Source organism: Eretmochelys imbricata, chromosome 3, assembly GCF_965152235.1.
Source record: "Eretmochelys imbricata isolate rEreImb1 chromosome 3, rEreImb1.hap1, whole genome shotgun sequence".
Classification (NCBI taxonomy): Eukaryota; Metazoa; Chordata; order Testudines; family Cheloniidae; genus Eretmochelys; species Eretmochelys imbricata.
The window spans coordinates 45,035,041-45,053,384 of record NC_135574.1 but is presented as its reverse complement, the minus strand read 5'-3'; the positions used below and the strand labels follow the sequence as shown (position 1 = coordinate 45,053,384).

The following is an 18,344-nucleotide window of genomic DNA, read 5'->3' as shown; positions in this document are numbered from 1 at the left end:
TTTGCAGATGACACTAAACTGGGAGGAGAGGTAGATACGCTGGATGGTAGGGATAGCATACAGAGGGACCTAGACAAATTGGAGGATTGGGCCAAAAGAAATCTGATGAGGTTCAACAAGGACAAGTGCAGAGTCCTGCACTTAGGACAGAAGAATCCACTGCACTGCTACAGACTAGGGACCGAATGGCTAGGCAGCAGCTCTGCAGAAAAGGACCTAGGGGTGACAGTGGACGAAAAGCTGGATATGAGTCAACAGTGTGCCCTTGTTGCCAAGAAGGCCAATGGCATTTTGGGATGTATAAGTAGGGGCATTGCCAGCAGATCGAGGGACGTGATCGTTCCCCTATATTCGACACTGGTGAGGCCTCATCTGGAGTAGTGTGTCCAGTTTTGGGCCCCACACTACAAGGAGGATGTGGAAAAATTGGAAAGAGTCCAGCGGAGGGCAACAAAAATGATTAGGGGTCTGGAACACATGACTTATGAGGAGAGGCTGAGAGAACTGGGATTATTTAGTCTGCAGAATAGAAGAATGAGGGGGGATTTGATAGCTGCTTTTAACTACCTGAAAGGGGGTTCCAAAGAGGATGGATCTAGACTGTTCTCAGTGGTAGCAGATGACAGAACAAGGAGTAAAGGTCTCAAGTTGCAGTGGGGGACATTTAGGTTGGATATTAGGAAAAACTTTTTCACTAGGAGGGTGGTGAAACACTGGAATGCGTTACGTAGGGAGGTGGTGGAATCTCCATCCTTTGAAGTTTTTAAGGTCAGGCTTGACAAAGCCCTAGCTGGGATGATTTAGTTGGGGACTGGTCCTGCTTTAAGCAGGTGGTTGGACTAGATAACCTCCTGAGGTCCCTTCCAACCCTGATATTCTATGATCCTATGAGGGATGCAAAAAGTGGGGCACAATGTGCTCTGACTGATTGGTCTCAGGGGTGGCTTCAAAAAGGCAGACTAAAACTCATAGAAGTCGTAGGTAAGGTTTGGTGGGAAGAAAATCTAAGGGAAAATCTCAGGACAGCTGGCAGTTTCTCAGAGAGACAACATTAAAGGCACAACAGCAAACTATCAAGATGTGAAGGAAAGTTAGGAAGAACAACAAGGCCAATATGGTTTCATCAGGAACTCTTTAAAGATCTGAAAATCAAAAAGGAATCCTACATAAAGTGAAAATATGGACAAACTGCTAAGGACAAATGAAAAAAGGATAGCACAAGCATGTCAGGACAAAATCAGAAAGCTTAAGACACAAAATGAGTTACTCCTAGAAGGGGATACAAAAGGAAATAAGAAGAGGTTTCATACATACGTCGGGAGCAAGAAAAAGACAAAGGTGAGTGTAGTTAGTACTCTTAGTACTCACTACTTAGTACGGAAGGAGAGCTAATAATGTATGACATCAAGAAGACTGATGTGTTTAATCCTATTTTGCTTCAGTCTTCACTAAATCAGTGAATTGTGACCAGATATTTAAAACACAATTAATATTAGCAAGGGGGAAGGAACACAAGTCAGAATAAGGAAAGAACAGGATAAAGAATATTTAGACAAGTTAGGCCTGACCTGACTTAAGTGCAGACCAACGTAACTATATTGACCATGAGTGTGAAAAATCTACACCCCTGACTGATATAGCTATGCCAGCCTAACTCCCAGCGTAAATGCAGTCATGTGAACAGAAGAATGCTTCTGTCGATGTAACTACCATCATTCGGGAAGGTAGTGTCCCTCTACTAATGGAAAATAATTCTTCCTTTGGTGTAGACTGCATCTACATATACAGTAATTCCAGAATAGCTATGGCGATGTAGCTATACTGGTATAGTCTCTATATTATAAACATATCACCAGATGTATTCAAATCAGCATGATGGAATTCACCCGAGGACATTTAAGGAACTAGGTGAAGCAATCTGAGAACGACTAGCTATTATCTTCAAAAACCCATGTACGATGGGTGACGTCCCAGAGGATTGGAGAAGGACAAACCTAAAACCTATGGTTAAAGAGAGGTACAAACAGGACACGGACAATTACAGACCATCAGCCATTGTCCTTAGCAATTTGTCCATATTTTCACTTTATGTAGGATTCCTTTTTGATTTTCAGATCTTTAAAGAGTTCCTGATGAAACCATATTGGCCTTGTTGTTCTTCCTAACTTTCCTTCACATCTTGATAGTTTGCTGTTGTGCCTAAATGCAGTGCCCTAAAGAGCTTAATTCTGGTAAAAGTTTGCCAGGCCTCTGAGCTAATAAGACCACTGTGGTGTCTGTGTTTTTCCAGCGGCAAGATTGCAAGTGAAAGCCAATATCAGAGGTACAAGCTGCATTTGCTATTTTTGCTGTTCTTTCCTCTGCCTTCGTTTGTCGTTTTGTCTTCTAAAAAACGGAATCAAGCTGCAACAGCAACAACAGTTTCAGGCCACCTCAACCAACTTTTGCTCCTTTGCACAAAAAGGACAGTTATAATCTTTAATGGCACCTATAAAGGAAAAACTTGTTTGACAGCCTTTTAAAAATTCTCTATAGCTAAACGAAAGGGAACACTGGATATGGGTAAAATGAAAGCCTTAACACTTTATATTTCAAATTCTTGAACTGTTTTTCCTTCTTTTTCTGTTTGTTTTTTTTAACTAAAGTTAAAAAAAGTGTGTTTCTCGTGGTGCTAAACAGGCTGAAGTCTCTGTATACTAAACCCTGAACTTTTTTAAAAACTGTTCAACATTAGACAGTTTCAGGGTGATGTTAACTTCTTTGGGCCCATTTATTCCATATAAATTAATACAACAGTGGTCTATCCTAGGTCCTGTACTATTTTCTTTAATGACCTGAACAACACCATGCAGATAACATCAAGCTGGGAGGGGCTGCCAGCGCTTTGGAGGACAAAATTAGAATTCAAACCAACCCTGACAAATTGGAAAACTGTCTGACTCAACAAAATGAGGTAATATCTTTTATTGGACCAACTTTTGTTGGTGAGAGAGACAAGGTTTCGCAAAGCTCTTCTTCAGGTCTGGGAAGATTAGGTATGGTCTACACTACTGAGTTAGGTCAACATAGTCAGGTCAACACAGAGTTAGTGTAGACACTGCATTGACTGTTCCGGCTGTCAGCCCCAATGCTCCACAGTGCCCCACACGGTCAGTTAAATCGGTGGAAGTGCTCTTAGTGAGGATGAGCACCACCAACAGAAGTAGTGGAGACATGAAAAAGCAATTTAATTACTGCGATGGCTGTACGTCAACATAACTTAAGTCGACTTAATTTTGCAGTGTAGAGTTGCCCTTAGTGTCACAGCTCAATACACATTATGACAGATTGCTATTGTGCCTTTAATGTTGTCTCTGAGAAACTGCCAGCTCTCCTGAACTCCCTTTTGTAGGCCGACTGAAACAGAGAAGTCGTAGGTAAGGTTCCATCAGCTTAGAGTCAAGCTGGGATATTTCCTTCTTTCACATCATCACCAGTTAACAGAGATTCCATAGCCCATGCTGTCAATGACACATATGCCAACCCCTTTAATAGACTTGCACAGGTGTCTAATTGTAATTTAGTAAACAATTTTTCTGATTCACATGAAAGATAGTACTGAGCGCACTCTCTTTGATACGGAGCCCACGCATCTGGGCTTTGCTAGGCTAACATGAGTAAACAGTAGATTTCCCTTTCTAATCCAGGCCTGTCTCTTTCCATTCAAACTAAAATCTCAGCCTGTCCCTCTGACACATCCGCATGGATGTCTAGCCTCCGGCTCAAGCTCAGCATAGCTAAAAAATGGAGTTAAACATTTTTACGCTTGAAAACCAAGCACATTAGAGATATTCACCACTGAAACACATACACAGAATCCCCCAATACTATTTTTACAGTCACACTTCGGAGCAGAGCCACACTAGTAGGGATGTTGGCAGGATAGTGGGTTAACAAGGTGAAAGGTACGATTGTGGTGCATGGTTTGGGATTTATGATAATTGTAGCAATGATAAGGTGGGTGAGAGTACTGGATATGTCCTGGTAAGCAGCTTAGCTTTTCTTTTCCTTGCTTTTGTGGGTTTGTGTCAAGTATGTGGTGTTTAGCAAGTCTAACTGCTTCACAACAAAGTGTTTTTTGGTATACTACTATATAATAGGGTTTAACACATTTCCCATCTGCCATTCACATTCTGAATTTGAGTGATGGTAGCAGTATCAACTCTTACAACATCCCTCCTAGATTAACCCATACATACAAGGAGACAGACAAGTAGAATATGAAAGCAACAGTCTGAGAGGGAACTTTGCAAGAAAGAAAATAATTTCCTTACTTTTGCTCCCATATCCAGAAGTTGTTGTGCAAATGTTTTTGAATAATTCTCTGTTCTGTTGGATGACCATACTTCTACATATGCTGAAACACCTGGGGAACAAAAGCTGTGTATTAGCATGTGCTTTTGTCTGTTTGTATATTGAAAAAAAACTTGCTCAAGTCTCTTTTAAAACCAGATTCTGCCACCCTTATTTGTACTGAGTAGTAACTTACTCTGCAAGAAGTGTCAGTGCGTGTAAGCTTATCACCAGCAATTACATGTGTTTAATAAACTTAACACCATGCATCAGCAACAGAAGGGGTTTTTTTGTTTTGTTTTGTTTTAAAAAGACTTGTTTAGAAGGGCTGCTAGAATTTTAGTAAAACTGAAACTGACAAGTTGGTGAATATACTGCCATGGTTGGCCAGTTCAGCCTGGTAAGAGCATGAAAGTACAGCTAAATCTGGCCTTCCAAATGACCCAGATACTTTTATCTGACTTGCCAAAAAGACAATCACAAAGTTCAAATGGATATTAAATATGCGGCTTAAAACAGGACGGTATCCAGCATTTATTTCCTGACAACCTCTCTCTTTTTTAAACTTATGTTCTTAGGTATTTATACGGTCCCCCAATAACATGGCATCTGAGCACCTCAGTGTCTTTTTTTTTTTTAAATGTATTTATCCTCACAGCATCCCTATGAGGTAGGAAAATACTATTACATCCATTTTATTGATGGGAAGGTGAGGCACAGAGAACTTGAGAGACTTGCCCAATGTTACACGTGTAGTCTGCAGAGCAGTAGCGAATTGAATCCAGGTCCCAGACTAGCACCCTTACCAAGGGATCATCCTTAGCCTCCAAAAAATTAAGGTGTCAATGTTGGATCATATTAAAGTAGTTCTGTATTAAAATCACAAATGAGTTTGATTCCCCATAGTTTAAATTCCAGGGTATTACTAATTAAGAGGTCTCTTGGTTTTTGGTACTGTTTCTCTCCCTCTATGTGTGAAACTTGCAAGCTGCTAATTATGTTAGTACATTCTAAGACAGTCTGTTCTCAAAGCAATTCTTTGTAACAACAACTACTCACACAGAGAGAGACTCAAAGCAATACTCTGTAACAACAGAAACAGCACCCAGAGACTCCCTACCCTTTTGTTGTATTCATCTCGCTTTGTTATCAATTGTGATTAAAATAGAGATAGAGGATGTACGCGGATGGATGCTTGGTGTGGATAATAACTGAATGATCAGGGAAGTGCCAGCCTAAGAATCCAGTGTCCATCGGCTGAAGAAGGCGTCAAGTGGAAATAATCAGAGGACCCCCGGAGGGCAGACTGGAATCCACCCAACAGCCTCAAGAATGGGAGAACCAAAGAACAAGATAACATCTGGCAGCACGGAGCCATCAGGAATGTTCCATCTGCTGATTGATTCAGCAACAGCATGATGAAGCAATTCCCATAGATTAGCACAGGAAGAAATTCCTATAAAAATGGACTCTAGAAAGTGAGAACTTTGGTGTCTGATTCTGCAAACCAACTTCCAGGAGCATCAGATGAGCATCTGACAAGGCCCTGCTCCCTCCTCATGTCCAGGCCACCTGGCCAGTGGCTTGGCATGAGCAACTCTAAGGCTGGTAACTATGATAACAACCTTGCAGAACCTGTGTGTGTGTGTGTGTATGAATAAATATGAAATTGAATGGAATGTTATAGCTATAACTAACTGCTTACTATGATTCTTTCTGTATTCATAATAAATGTGGCATTTTGCCTTTTCCCCTTTAATAAGATCCTGCTGGTTTTTATTTTATTGGTATAACATCAAGAGTTTCTCCTTGGCCTCCTTTTCTCAGGCTTGCTCCACAAGTTGAGCATAATGATAAGCAACACGTTTTATCTAAATTGTTCCAAACTAAACTCAAGAATTATTCTGAAATATAACCAGCCACTTGCTAATACTGAAGAAAAGGAAGTGGTTGCATCATCTGCCACAACAGTGGCATCCAGCAAGGACATGTTTGTCACATGTGGCATCCATTATGGGCCAGATGCTGTCAGGGTTGGAAACTCAGGCTAATTGGCCCCCAACTGGCAAGTGAACGTTCTATTTTAGGGAGGTGACAACAAATCCCATATACTTTTATTCCTTATGCTTCCAGGCGTACTTCAGCTTCTACTGTCATGGCACTATCTCTGAGCATGTCTATACAAGCAAATTTAGCACATGTATTTAGAAGTGGTGCCGCTGCTAGTATAGACAGGGTTTTAGAATTTTTATTACTATTTAATGAAGACTTACTCAGTAGACAATGTTCATTGTTAGACAATGTTCTAGTGTTTTTATACTAGTGCTTATTGTTTTACCGCTACTAACAGTGTAGCTTCACCTTGCTTCATATTGCAGGCAGCTCCTGAAATTGAGTTTTTATTTTTGCTCATGTAAATAAGGCCTAAGGGACTCTTACATGGGATGTGGTGCTCACAGCACTGTAGCAGTTTCCCTTCCCCTACCTACACCAGGCCAGAAGTGCCTTCCAGTCACCACAAACACAGCTCAGAGAGCAGTTGCAGGAGTAACAACTCCCACCCTGAACTTACTGTGTCAAAATGTATCATTTTTCCAACAACAGTACAGTTGCACCAGTACCTGCAATGGTGTGTTAATGTAGCACAACTCAGGGATTTTCTCCAAATCATGAAAACGGTACAGCGGCTTTTAGGGTGACCAGGTGTCCAGTTTACGACCGGAACACCCGGTCGAAAGGGACCCTGGCGGCTCCAGTCAGCACCGTCGAGCGGGCTGTTAAAAGTCTAGTCAGCGGTGCTGTGGCTAGTCTCTACCCGTCCTTGCTCTGCGTTGCACCCCAGAAGCGGCCAGCAGGTCTAGCTCCTAGGCGGGGGGCCCCAAAGGTCTCCACACACTGACCTTGCCCCAAGCACTGGCTCCGCACTCCCATTGGCCAGGAACCACGGACAATGGGAGCTGCGGGGGCAGTGCCTGTCGGTGAGAGCCACTTGCAGAGCCACCTACCGTGCCTCCAGCTAGGAGCCGGACTAACTGGTCGCTTCCGAGGCACAACGCCCTTCCCCAGCCCAGTGAAAGTGAGTGAGGGCGATAGAGACAGAATGGAGTGAACAGGGTGTGTGGCCTCAGGGAAGGGGCAGGGCTAGGGTATTCGGTTTTGTGTGATTAGAAAATTGGCAACCCTAGCAGGTTTTCATAATCTGATGGTAAAAACACCCCCATCCCATCTACACTACTGCTTCAGGCAATCACAGCTACACTGCTGATAGAGAATGGTTACAAGATTTTCAGATGTTAACAAGGCCCAACTGTCTTGTTGGCCAGGACAAGAGGAAACTGAAAATGACAGGGAAACTGGTAGGTCGAAAGAAACAATTCAAATGAGTGCCACAGAGGATGCATCTTCACTAGGAGAAAAGGTGTGTTCTTAAGTTACCTAAATCCAAGTAAAGTCCCAGCTAAGACAAGGTGCGTGAGGTAATATTTTAATGGACCAATTTCTGTCGATGAGAGAGACCAAAAAGCTAAACAACAAGCCCTGAAAATACGGACAGAAAATGGGGAATATAAAGTGAACCAATAACCTCTTCCCCCACCCTCATCCTGGAGCTGCTGACTCCCCCCCCACCAGCCACCCCCCCTCCTCCTCTTGCTCCTCCTGGAGCTGCTGACTCCCCCCCCTCCAGCCACCCCCCTCCTCCTCTTCCTCCTCCTGGAGCTGCTGACTCCCCCCCCTCCAGCCACCCCCCTCCTCCTCTTCCTCCTCCTGGAGCTGCTGACTCCCCCCACCCTCCTCCTCCTCCTGGAGCTGCTGACTCCCCCCCCTCCAGCTACCCCCACCCTCCTCCTCCTCCTGGAGCTGCTGACTCCCCCCCCTCCAGCTACCCCCACCCTCCTCCTCCTCCTCCTCCTCGAGCTGCTGACTCCCCCCCCTCCAGCTACCCCCACCCTCCTCCTCCTCCTCCTCCTGGAGCTGCTGACTCCCCCCCCTCCAGCTACCCCCACCCTCCTCCTCCTCCTGGAGCTGCTGACTCCCCCCCTCCAGCTACCCCCACCTCCTCCTCCTCCTCCTCCTGCTGACTCCCCCCCCTCCAGCCACCCCCCTCCTCCTCTTGCTCCTCCTGGAGCTGCTGACTCCCCCCCCTCCAGCCACCCCCCTCCTCCTCTTGCTCCTCCTGGAGCTGCTGACTCCCCCCCCCTCCAGCCACCCCCCTCCTCCTCTTGCTCCTCCTGGAGCTGCTGACTCCCCCCCCTCCAGCCACCCCCCTCCTCCTCTTCCTCCTCCTGGAGCTGCTGACTCCCCCCCCTCCAGCCACCCCCCCCCTCCTCCTCCTCCTCCTGGAGCTGCTGACTCCCCCCCCTCCAGCCACCCCCCTCCTCCTCCTCCTCCTGGAGCTGCTGACTCCCCCCCCTCCAGCTACCCCCACCTCCTCCTCCTCCTCCTGCTGACTCCCCCCCCTCCAGCTACCCCCACCCTCCTCCTCCTCCTCCTGCTGACTCCCCCCCCTCCAGCTACCCCCCCCTCCTCCTCCTCCTCCTGGAGCTGCTGACTCCCCCCCCCTCCAGCTACCCCCACCCTCCTCCTCCTCCTCCTGCTGACTCCCCCCCCTCCAGCTACCCCCACCCTCCTCCTCCTCCTCCTGCTGACTCCCCCTCCTCCAGCTACCCCCCCCTCCTCCTCCTCCTCCTCCTCCTGGAGCTGCTGACTCCCCCCCCCTCCAGCTACCCCCACCCTCCTCCTCCTCCTCCTCCTGGAGCTGCTGACTCCCCCCCCTCCAGCTACCCCCACCCTCCTCCTCCTCCTCCTCCTGGAGCTGCTGACTCCCCCCCCTCCAGCTACCCCCACCCTCCTCCTCCTCCTCCTCCTGGAGCTGCTGACTCCCCCCCCTCCAGCACCCCCCTCCTCCTCCTGCTCCTCCTGGAGCTGCTGACTCCCCCCCCTCCAGCCACCCCCCTCCTCCTCTTGCTCCTCCTGGAGCTGCTGACTCCTCCCCCTCCAGCCACCCTCCTCCTCCTCTTCCTCCTCCTGGAGCTGCTGACTCCCCCCCCTCCAGCTACCCCCACCCTCCTCCTCCTGGAGCTGCTGACTCCCCCCCCTCCAGCTACCCCCACCCTCCTCCTCCTCCTCCTGGAGCTGCTGACTCCCCCCCCTCCAGCTACCCCCACCCTCCTCCTCCTCCTCCTGGAGCTGCTGACTCCCCCCCCTCCAGCTACCCCCCTCCTCCTCCTGGAGCTGCTGACTCCCCCCCCTCCAGCTACCCCCACCCTCCTCCTCCTCCTCCTCCTCCTGGAGCTGCTGACTCCCCCCCCTCCAGCTACCCCCACCCTCCTCCTCCTCCTCCTCCTGGAGCTGCTGACTCCCCCCCCTCCAGCTACCCCCACCCTCCTCCTCCTCCTCCTCCTGGAGCTGCTGTCTCCCCCCCCTCCAGCTACCCCCACCCTCCTCCTCCTCCTCCTCCTGGAGCTGCTGACTCCCCCCCCTCCAGCTACCCCCACCCTCCTCCTCCTCCTGGAGCTGCTGACTCCCCCCCCCTCCAGCTACCCCCACCCTCCTCCTCCTCCTCCTCCTGGAGCTGCTGACTCCCCCCCCTCCAGCTACCCCCACCCTCCTCCTCCTCCTCCTCCTGGAGCTGCTGTCTCCCCCCCCTCCAGCTACCCCCACCCTCCTCCTCCTCCTCCTCCTGGAGCTGCTGACTCCCCCCCCTCCAGCTACCCCCACCCTCCTCCTCCTCCTGGAGCTGCTGACTCCCCCCCCCTCCAGCTACCCCCACCCTCCTCCTCCTCCTCCTGGAGCTGCTGACTCCCCCCCCTCCAGCTACCCCCCTCCTCCTCCTGGAGCTGCTGACTCCCCCCCCTCCAGCTACCCCCCTCCTCCTCCTGGAGCTGCTGACTCCCCCCCCTCCAGCTACCCCCACCCTCCTCCTGGAGCTGCTGACTCCCCCCCCTCCAGCTACCCCCACCCTCCTCCTCCTCCTCCTCCTCCTGGAGCTGCTGACTCCCCCCCCTCCAGCTACCCCCACCCTCCTCCTCCTCCTCCTCCTGGAGCTGCTGACTCCCCCCCCCTCCAGCTACCCCCCTCCTCCTCCTCCTCCTGGAGCTGCTGACTCCCCCCCCCTCCAGCTACCCCCCTCCTCCTCCTCCTCCTGGAGCTGCTGACTCCCCCCCCCTCCAGCTACCCCCACCCTCCTCCTGGAGCTGCTGACTCCCCCCCCTCCAGCTACCCCCACCCTCCTCCTCCTCCTCCTCCTCCTGGAGCTGCTGACTCCCCCCCCTCCAGCTACCCCCACCCTCCTCCTCCTCCTCCTCCTCCTGGAGCTGCTGACTCCCCCCCCTCCAGCTACCCCCACCCTCCTCCTCCTCCTCCTCCTGGAGCTGCTGACTCCCCCCCCTCCAGCTACCCCCACCCTCCTCCTCCTCCTCCTGGAGCTGCTGACTCCCCCCCCTCCAGCTACCCCCCTCCTCCTCCTGGAGCTGCTGACTCCCCCCCCTCCAGCTACCCCCCTCCTCCTCCTGGAGCTGCTGACTCCCCCCCCTCCAGCTACCCCCACCCTCCTCCTCCTCCTCCTCCTCCTGGAGCTGCTGACTCCCCCCCCTCCAGCTACCCCCACCCTCCTCCTCCTCCTCCTCCTCCTGGAGCTGCTGACTCCCCCCCCTCCAGCTACCCCCACCCTCCTCCTCCTCCTCCTCCTGGAGCTGCTGACTCCCCCCCCCTCCAGCTACCCCCCTCCTCCTCCTCCTCCTGGAGCTGCTGACTCCCCCCCCCTCCAGCTACCCCCCTCCTCCTCCTCCTCCTGGAGCTGCTGACTCCCCCCCCCTCCAGCTACCCCCCTCCTCCTCCTCCTCCTGGAGCTGCTGACTCCCCCCCTCCAGCCACCCCCTCCTCCTCTTCCTCCTCCTGGAGCTGCTGACTCCCCCCCCCCGCTCCTCGAGCTGCTACCTCCAGCTACACCCCCTCGTAGAGCAGCTGCTACCTCCCCCCACACGCTGGCGGAAGGGCCCTGAGGGGCGGCTCGGTACCTTCCAGCACAGGCTCCATGTTGCCCGCTCAGGGCCGGTCACGCTCTGTGCTACGCGACGACCGGATCAGCTCCGCCGGCTCCCGCCGCAGTTCAAACCGCTTCCGCCCCGGCCCAGCCGACAGCGCCTGCGCACTGCGCTCGCCTCGCCCCGCCCCTCCCCGGCCCAGGAGAGACCTGCTCTTGCGGCTGGCGGAAAAGGGCGGCGGGATGTTCAGAGCCTCGTGATGACCTGGGGGGAGGGCGAGGTCAGTGCTGCGTTTGTATCTGTGTCGCCCCAGGGGGATGATGCAAAATACTGAAAACGGCCCTTGCAGGATCGTCTCCCAGAAGCATCACCGCGTGCGGCGTGGTGGGGAAACACACACACAGCGCGGAGTACGCAGCGTTACGGGGACACACAACACGTTCCCCACGGAGTGTCCTGCTTTGGGGACGCGCGCACGCCTTCCCCAGTGAATGCAGCGCTGTGAGAGGGTGATAGCGGCCCCCCTTCCCCCTGCAGCGCTGGCCCAAGCCCCCCTCCACGCAGGGTTGGCGGCCATCTCTGCGCCTGGGAGCCCTGCCTGCCCCTGTGCGCGGAGCAGGCATCACCACTCCCGCCCCCGGCACGTTTCTCAGCACCCCACCTATCTCGGGCCACACACATGCATTCCCTACTGAGTGCAATATTATGAGAACACACATTCCCCCCTGCCTGCAGTGTTGTGGGGACTAACACACACACGCACACATATTCCCTACTGCATGCAGTGTTGTGGGGACTAACACACACGCACACATATTCCCTACTGCATGCAGTGTTGTGGGGACTAACACACACGCACACATATTCCCTACTGCATGCAGTGTTGTGAATACACACACATTCCCCACTGAGGCCAGTGTTATGGGGGGGGGGACACACACATTCACAAACTTTATCATGACATTTTTTGACATTTGATCTAGTGATATCTATCCCTCCATCCAACAACATCATCACTCTGTGGACTTTTTGTGACAGGCAGAGGTGAAAACCTGCAAAATGAAATTTTGCGAAATTCTACCATCCAACTGGGTGGGGCAATAAGTGCAGGTTTCGGTTAAATAGCTGTTTCACATAAAAATGTTAGTCTTGCATGTTTTTTGATGCAAAGCTACCTTCACTCAACAAACAGGCTATTTTCATAGCAATATGGGAGTGGTTAGATAAAAAAAATTGTGTACCTAGGCCCTAATTTTGGAAGAAACCGTTCATTTTCAAGTAGGTAACATTACAAAAAGAAAACTACTTGAACTCCATGATTTTGCATTTTGTTAAGAATATTTGATCAAAGCTCAAGTCCTAAGGTCAACTCCAGCCCTTATTCAGAGAATTTGGGCCCAGTTCTGCCGTCACTGAAATTATTGAAAAAAGAAAAGGAGGACTTGTGGCACCTTAGAGACTAACAAATTTATTTGAGCATAAGATTTTCCACTGAATGCATCCGATGAAGTGAGCTGTAGCTCATGGAAGTTTATGCTCAAATAAATTTGTTAGTCTCTAAGGTGCCACAAGTCCTCCTTTTCTTTTTGCGGATACAGACTAACTCAGCTGCTACTCTGAAACCTGAAATTATTGAGAATTTTGCCATTGACTTTTGCAATACCAAAATTTGGATGATTCCTGTGTCATACCAAAGTGCCTCCATTTCGGGCCTCTCTAAAATATACAATTTATTAGAGCCACCAAGAAATGAGTGGTGAATTAATTTCGATATATGCAAGTTATATAATCAGTGTATACAAAGTACAATTCCAAAACCCAAGAGAATATAAGCAATGAAATCTATTAAATATTTACTACGTTATCATTCAGGTGAGAAAAAAAGATGATCCCATTCTACAATGTAAAAAAAAAAAACAAAAAAACCCCAAAACTAGGGCTGTCAAGCAATTAAAAAAATTTGTGATTAATCGCATGATTAATTGCACTGTTAAACGACAATAGAATACCATTTATTTTAAATATTTTTGAATGTTTACTACCTTTTCAAATATATTAATTTAAATTACAACACAGCATGCAAAGTGTACAGTGCTCACTTCACATTTATTTTTATTACAAATATTTGCACTGTAAACAAAATAATTGTATTCTTCAATTGACGTCATACAAGTACTGTAGTGCAATCTCTTTATCATGAAAATTGATCTTACAAAATGTAGAATTATGTACAAAAAAACCTGCATTAAAAATAAAACAATGGAAAACTTTAGAGTCTACAAGTCCACTCAGTCCTACTTCTTGGTCAGCCAATCACTCAGACAAACAAGGTTGGTTACAATTTGCTGGAAATAATGCTGCCTGTTTCTTGTTTACAATGTCATCTGAATGTGAGAACAGGCATTTGCATGGCACTGTTGTAGCTACCGTTGCAATATATTTACATGCCAGATGCGCTAAAGATTCATATGTCCCTTCATGCTTCAACCACCATTCCAGAGGACATGCTTCCATGCTGATGATGGGTTCTGCTTGATAACAATACAAAGCAGTGTGGACTGATGCATGTTCATTTTCATCATCTGTGGGCTAGTCTACACTGGCTATGCTAAAGCACTTTAACATGGCTTGTGTAGTCACGGCACAGTGCTAGGAGAGAGTTCTCTCAGCCCTCAGTGTATACTTTGTATACACTGATTATATAACTTATATAAACTAACAGTGTGCTCAGCGCATGGCTCCCAGCGCTGGTGCACTGTTTACACTGGTGCTTTACTGTGCTGAAACTTGCTGCGCTCCGGGGGTGGGGGGTGTTTTTCACACCCCTGAGCAAGAAAGTTGCAGCAATGTAAATTGCCACTGTAGACAAGCCCTGAGTCTGATGCCATCAGCAAAAGGTTGATTTTCTTTTTTGGTGGTTTGGGTTCTGTAGTTTCCTCATCAAAGTGTTGCTCTTTTAAGACTTCTAAAAGCATGTTCCACACCTCGTCCCTCTCAGAATTTGGAAGGAACTTCAGATTCTTAAACCTTGGGTCGAATGCTGTAGCTAATTTTAGAAATCTCACATGTGAACCTTCTTTGTGTTTTGTCAAATCTGCTGTGAAAGTGTTCTTAAAGTGAACATGTGCTAGGTCATCATCCAAGACTGCTATAATATGAAATATATGCAGCATGAAGGTAAAACAGAACAGGAAACATACAATTCTCCCCCCAAGGAGTACAGTCACAAACTTAATTGACGCATTATTTTTTTAACGAACATCATCAGCATGGAAGCATGTCCTCTGGAATGGTGGCCAAAGCATGGAAAGGGAATATGAATGTTTAGCATATCTGGCATGTAAATACCTTGCAGTGCCGGCTACAAAAGTGCCATGTGAATGCCTGTTCTCACTTTCAGGTGACATTGTAAATGAGAAGCAGGTAGCATTATCTCCTGTCAATGTAAACAATGTAAACAAACTTGCTTGTGTTAGCGATTGGCAGAATAAGGAGTAGGACTGAGTGGACTTGTGGGCGCTAAAGTTTTACACTGTTTTGTTTTTAAGTGCAGCTATGTGACCAAAAAAAAAAATGTAATTTTTAAGTTACACTTTCAAGATAAAGAGATTGCACTTCAGTACTTGTATGGGAGGGCAGGGTTTGTGTAGGAGGCAGCAGAACCACCCAGCCCAATTTATGCCAGCAGCGAGTAGTTGGTGCGCCAGGGTTATTCTCTGCTGGCTGTATCCGGCTGCTTTGAGGCAACATTACACAGTGCCCAGTGGCGTTAGCAAACCAGAGAACCCAGCTCATTGTCCGAACCTTAGTGCTATTAAATTCAATGTGGGAGGATGCTGTTAGCCTGCCACCTTCCATACCAAATAGCAGTCTGACACCAGCACTAGGAGTAGTTTACAGTACACTGCACCTCTAAAAAGGCGATGTAGGAGTCACTGGTCAGTGGCCCTAGGGGTATTTTGCATGCCTAATTTCTCCACAGACAAAATCCCTCCCTGGAGTGCCAATAGTATGTTGATCCCCTTCTCCTGGATCTCTTCTTACGTGACTGTTGGTTAAAACCCCACAATATAGCTCTGCACTTCTGTTTCGCAAAAGAGTAAAAATCTTTCTTTGCAAAGCAATAAAACCTAAATAGACATAGGGCATTTATTACCTCTTAGCTCTTCCCCTTTCTTCTATTTTGTAAGATGTTAAAAAAAAAACTTAGAGTTGTTTTTAAGACAATCTAAGTATTTTAGCAAGCGTTTTCAAAAGGAGAGTGTTATGTAAACCTGTCAAATGGATATGTATATATTATTCTCAGAAACCTTTACTGATAGCCTTGCTCTTTATTTGTATTTACAGTCTGGGAGGATAATGTAATAAAATCTCATTCCATGACAAGTTAGTGATAGAAAGGTAAGAGAAGTGTCATTTGATTCTATCGTTAACTTTCGCATGGAATTACACATGTTCCCAGCCTGCTAACAGCATGTGGTAAACCTTGTGAGGAACATCAGTTTCTGGTCACAAAGAAAATATAATATCTTGGAGTCTTGCAGAATTTTTAAATGTTTTCAGCAAGGTGAGGGCTTTTTTTCTAATTTTCTAGTGCAGATGATCACAGTCAAGGAAGTGATATGTACTAAGTATAAAACTTTCTTCAGGCTGTAGAAAAAGAAAAATCAATGCAAAAATATTTGTTCTTCAACTGAAGCAGAGACTCCAATTTTATTTTCTCTTTCCATCCTATAATTTTAAAAATGACCGCTTTTGGACCTGCAGTTAATTTGCTGACACAGCACCAGGTTTACTTTTGAGTTTGTGGAATGCTGATAATGGGAGAGAGTCCTACCCTTGTGATTTTTTAGTCATACTATTAAAACGCATCTCTTTGGCATAGCATTCCCCAAAGAGCCAGAATAGAGGAAAACATAGTGCCATGCTTAAAAATAACAGCCCATCACAGAACTGAGAGCAGGACTCAACACCATGCTAATAAACAGGAGACCTAATTGCTCATGGAGTGCTGTAGTGGGGTTTAGTGAACTTAACTAACTGCTCTCCAGACAGCTCTAGCTGGCTGCAGTTTTGGACAGCAGCTGTAAAGAGACTGTATAGCCAGTTTAACTGACCTCTGTGCAATACCCCTGGTGTGAGTGTTTGTGTGGTTCCCCCAGCAGTGTAGAGCTGAAATAGTGGCTTTATCCCACTCCCCGTTCAGTCTTTTGTGGAGGGACATGCTAGAGGCAAGCTTAAGCCAAGAAGGAGAGTATCAAGAGAAGGAGGTGTGTGGTCAGTGCTTCATGCTCCAGCTAGTCTTGGCTGGCTCCAGGAGGCAATTTAAAGCCCTTATAATTTAGAGCAGTCCCTGTGGTTCACTAACTTACATGGGGGACCAGGCTCCCAAATCACAGGTTGCAAAAAGGTGGTTTAAAATACACCTTTCCCCGCTCCCCAAGCAGAACCTTCTGAGAGGTACAGCTCCAAATTGAGACCACTGCCTTTGAAGCCTTGTGCCACTCATATGCCACAGCAACAGGCATTCTGTAAATGCATATAATAGATTTGATTAGATGTTCTAGTACTTTAGGGAATATCTTCTTTATGCTGTACATTTTGGAAGTGAATAGCCTATGAAATGAACACAATATTACTTCCTCTTCCATCGGCCTTCTCTGTTTCTCCCCTCCTCCATGAATACATCTAAACAGCATACAGTATAATATGGCTGCAAAATGTTTTTGCATTTCCTTAGCTCCTGTTTAGTTAGTTACATTCATTATCAAGGTAAGTGGATAGAACAGATGTGACAGAACTAAGTATAGCTCTCAGTGCTGTAACATGTGCAAACAGATTATAGACTAGCAGCAAACGTTGTTCCTCCCATAGAAATTACGAATGTTAGGTAAACATGTAGTTACTGTCAGCAAGAACAAACACATTTTGTTCATTTTAAAGTGGTTTATAATATACTCTTAGTTGACAGGGGCCAAATTTACCCTTGGTGTGAATTCCTTGAAGTCAATAATGAATTTGGTCCATCTAGTATCAGATGACGTGTGAAAGGATGAGCCCAACTGGATTATAAAGAAGGAATATAGATGGCGGCTGTGAGATTTGGTGATCCGAAACGATAACCCATTGCCTTTGCATCTTTTGAGACTTGCACTCCAATTTGTCTGTCAATAGGTCACAACTGAAATAAATTTGGTCCACTTGAATGTCCTACGACGGTGAAACAAACGAAGCAACTGCTTTTCCTGAAGTATTGTGTAGTTTATCTGACTCTGAGATTAATGACACTCCTCATTTTCTCTTTGTAACCAGAAGCATTGATCAGTTTTGATTTATGTAAAGATGAGCTTTTGATTTTTTTATATTGACAATCATTAAATCACGGAAATGTAGGGCTGAAAGGGAGCTGAGAAGTCATTAAGTCCAGCCCCCTGAGGTGTAGCAGGACCAAATATACCTAGCCCATCCCTGACAGGTGTTCATCTAAACCTCCAATGATGGGGATTCCACAAGGTCCATTGGTAACCTCTTCCAGTACTTAACTACCCTTATAGTTAGGAAGTTTTTCCTAATATCTAAAGTAAATCTCCCTTGCTGCAATAAGCCTATTATTAATTGCCCTACCTTTGGTGGACATGGAGAACAATTGATCACTGTCCTCTACAGCCTTTAACAGATCCTTTTCTGCAGTAAAGATGAACCGTTTGGATCTGGTCCAGCATTGTATGTGCTGTGTTAAGAGCAGGGTGAGAGAATTGCAAGCTTACAGGGATGATATAAACTGTCCAATATTTTAACAAATCCATTGCCAAGTAGGATCATTATAATTCTAGTATGATGAACACGATGACCCCTTGATATTTCCTGGCAACATCTGAGGTAGAACTTGCATTTTTCTGCTTCAAAAATTACAGACCTCTATTATTTGGACTAAAGGACAACCTCAATTTGCTGTTAGCAGCATAGGACAGATGGCACACAATTCTCATTCTGTTCAGTAGATGGTAGTGGTACATAAATAGGGCCCTA

At 47.5% G+C, this 18,344-nt stretch overlaps 1 protein-coding gene across 1 annotated transcript in view; it reads right to left on the bottom strand.

Moving 5' to 3' along the window:
* Nucleotides 1-11,367, bottom strand: part of MCPH1 (microcephalin 1) — a 237,573-nt gene extending 226,206 nt beyond the window's left edge. Inside the window, 2 exon segments of the mRNA XM_077811576.1 lie at nt 4,314-4,405; nt 11,349-11,367. Coding sequence (XP_077667702.1) covers nt 4,314-4,405; nt 11,349-11,367 — 111 coding nt within the window.
* Nucleotides 11,368-18,344: the final 6,977 nt, after the last annotated feature.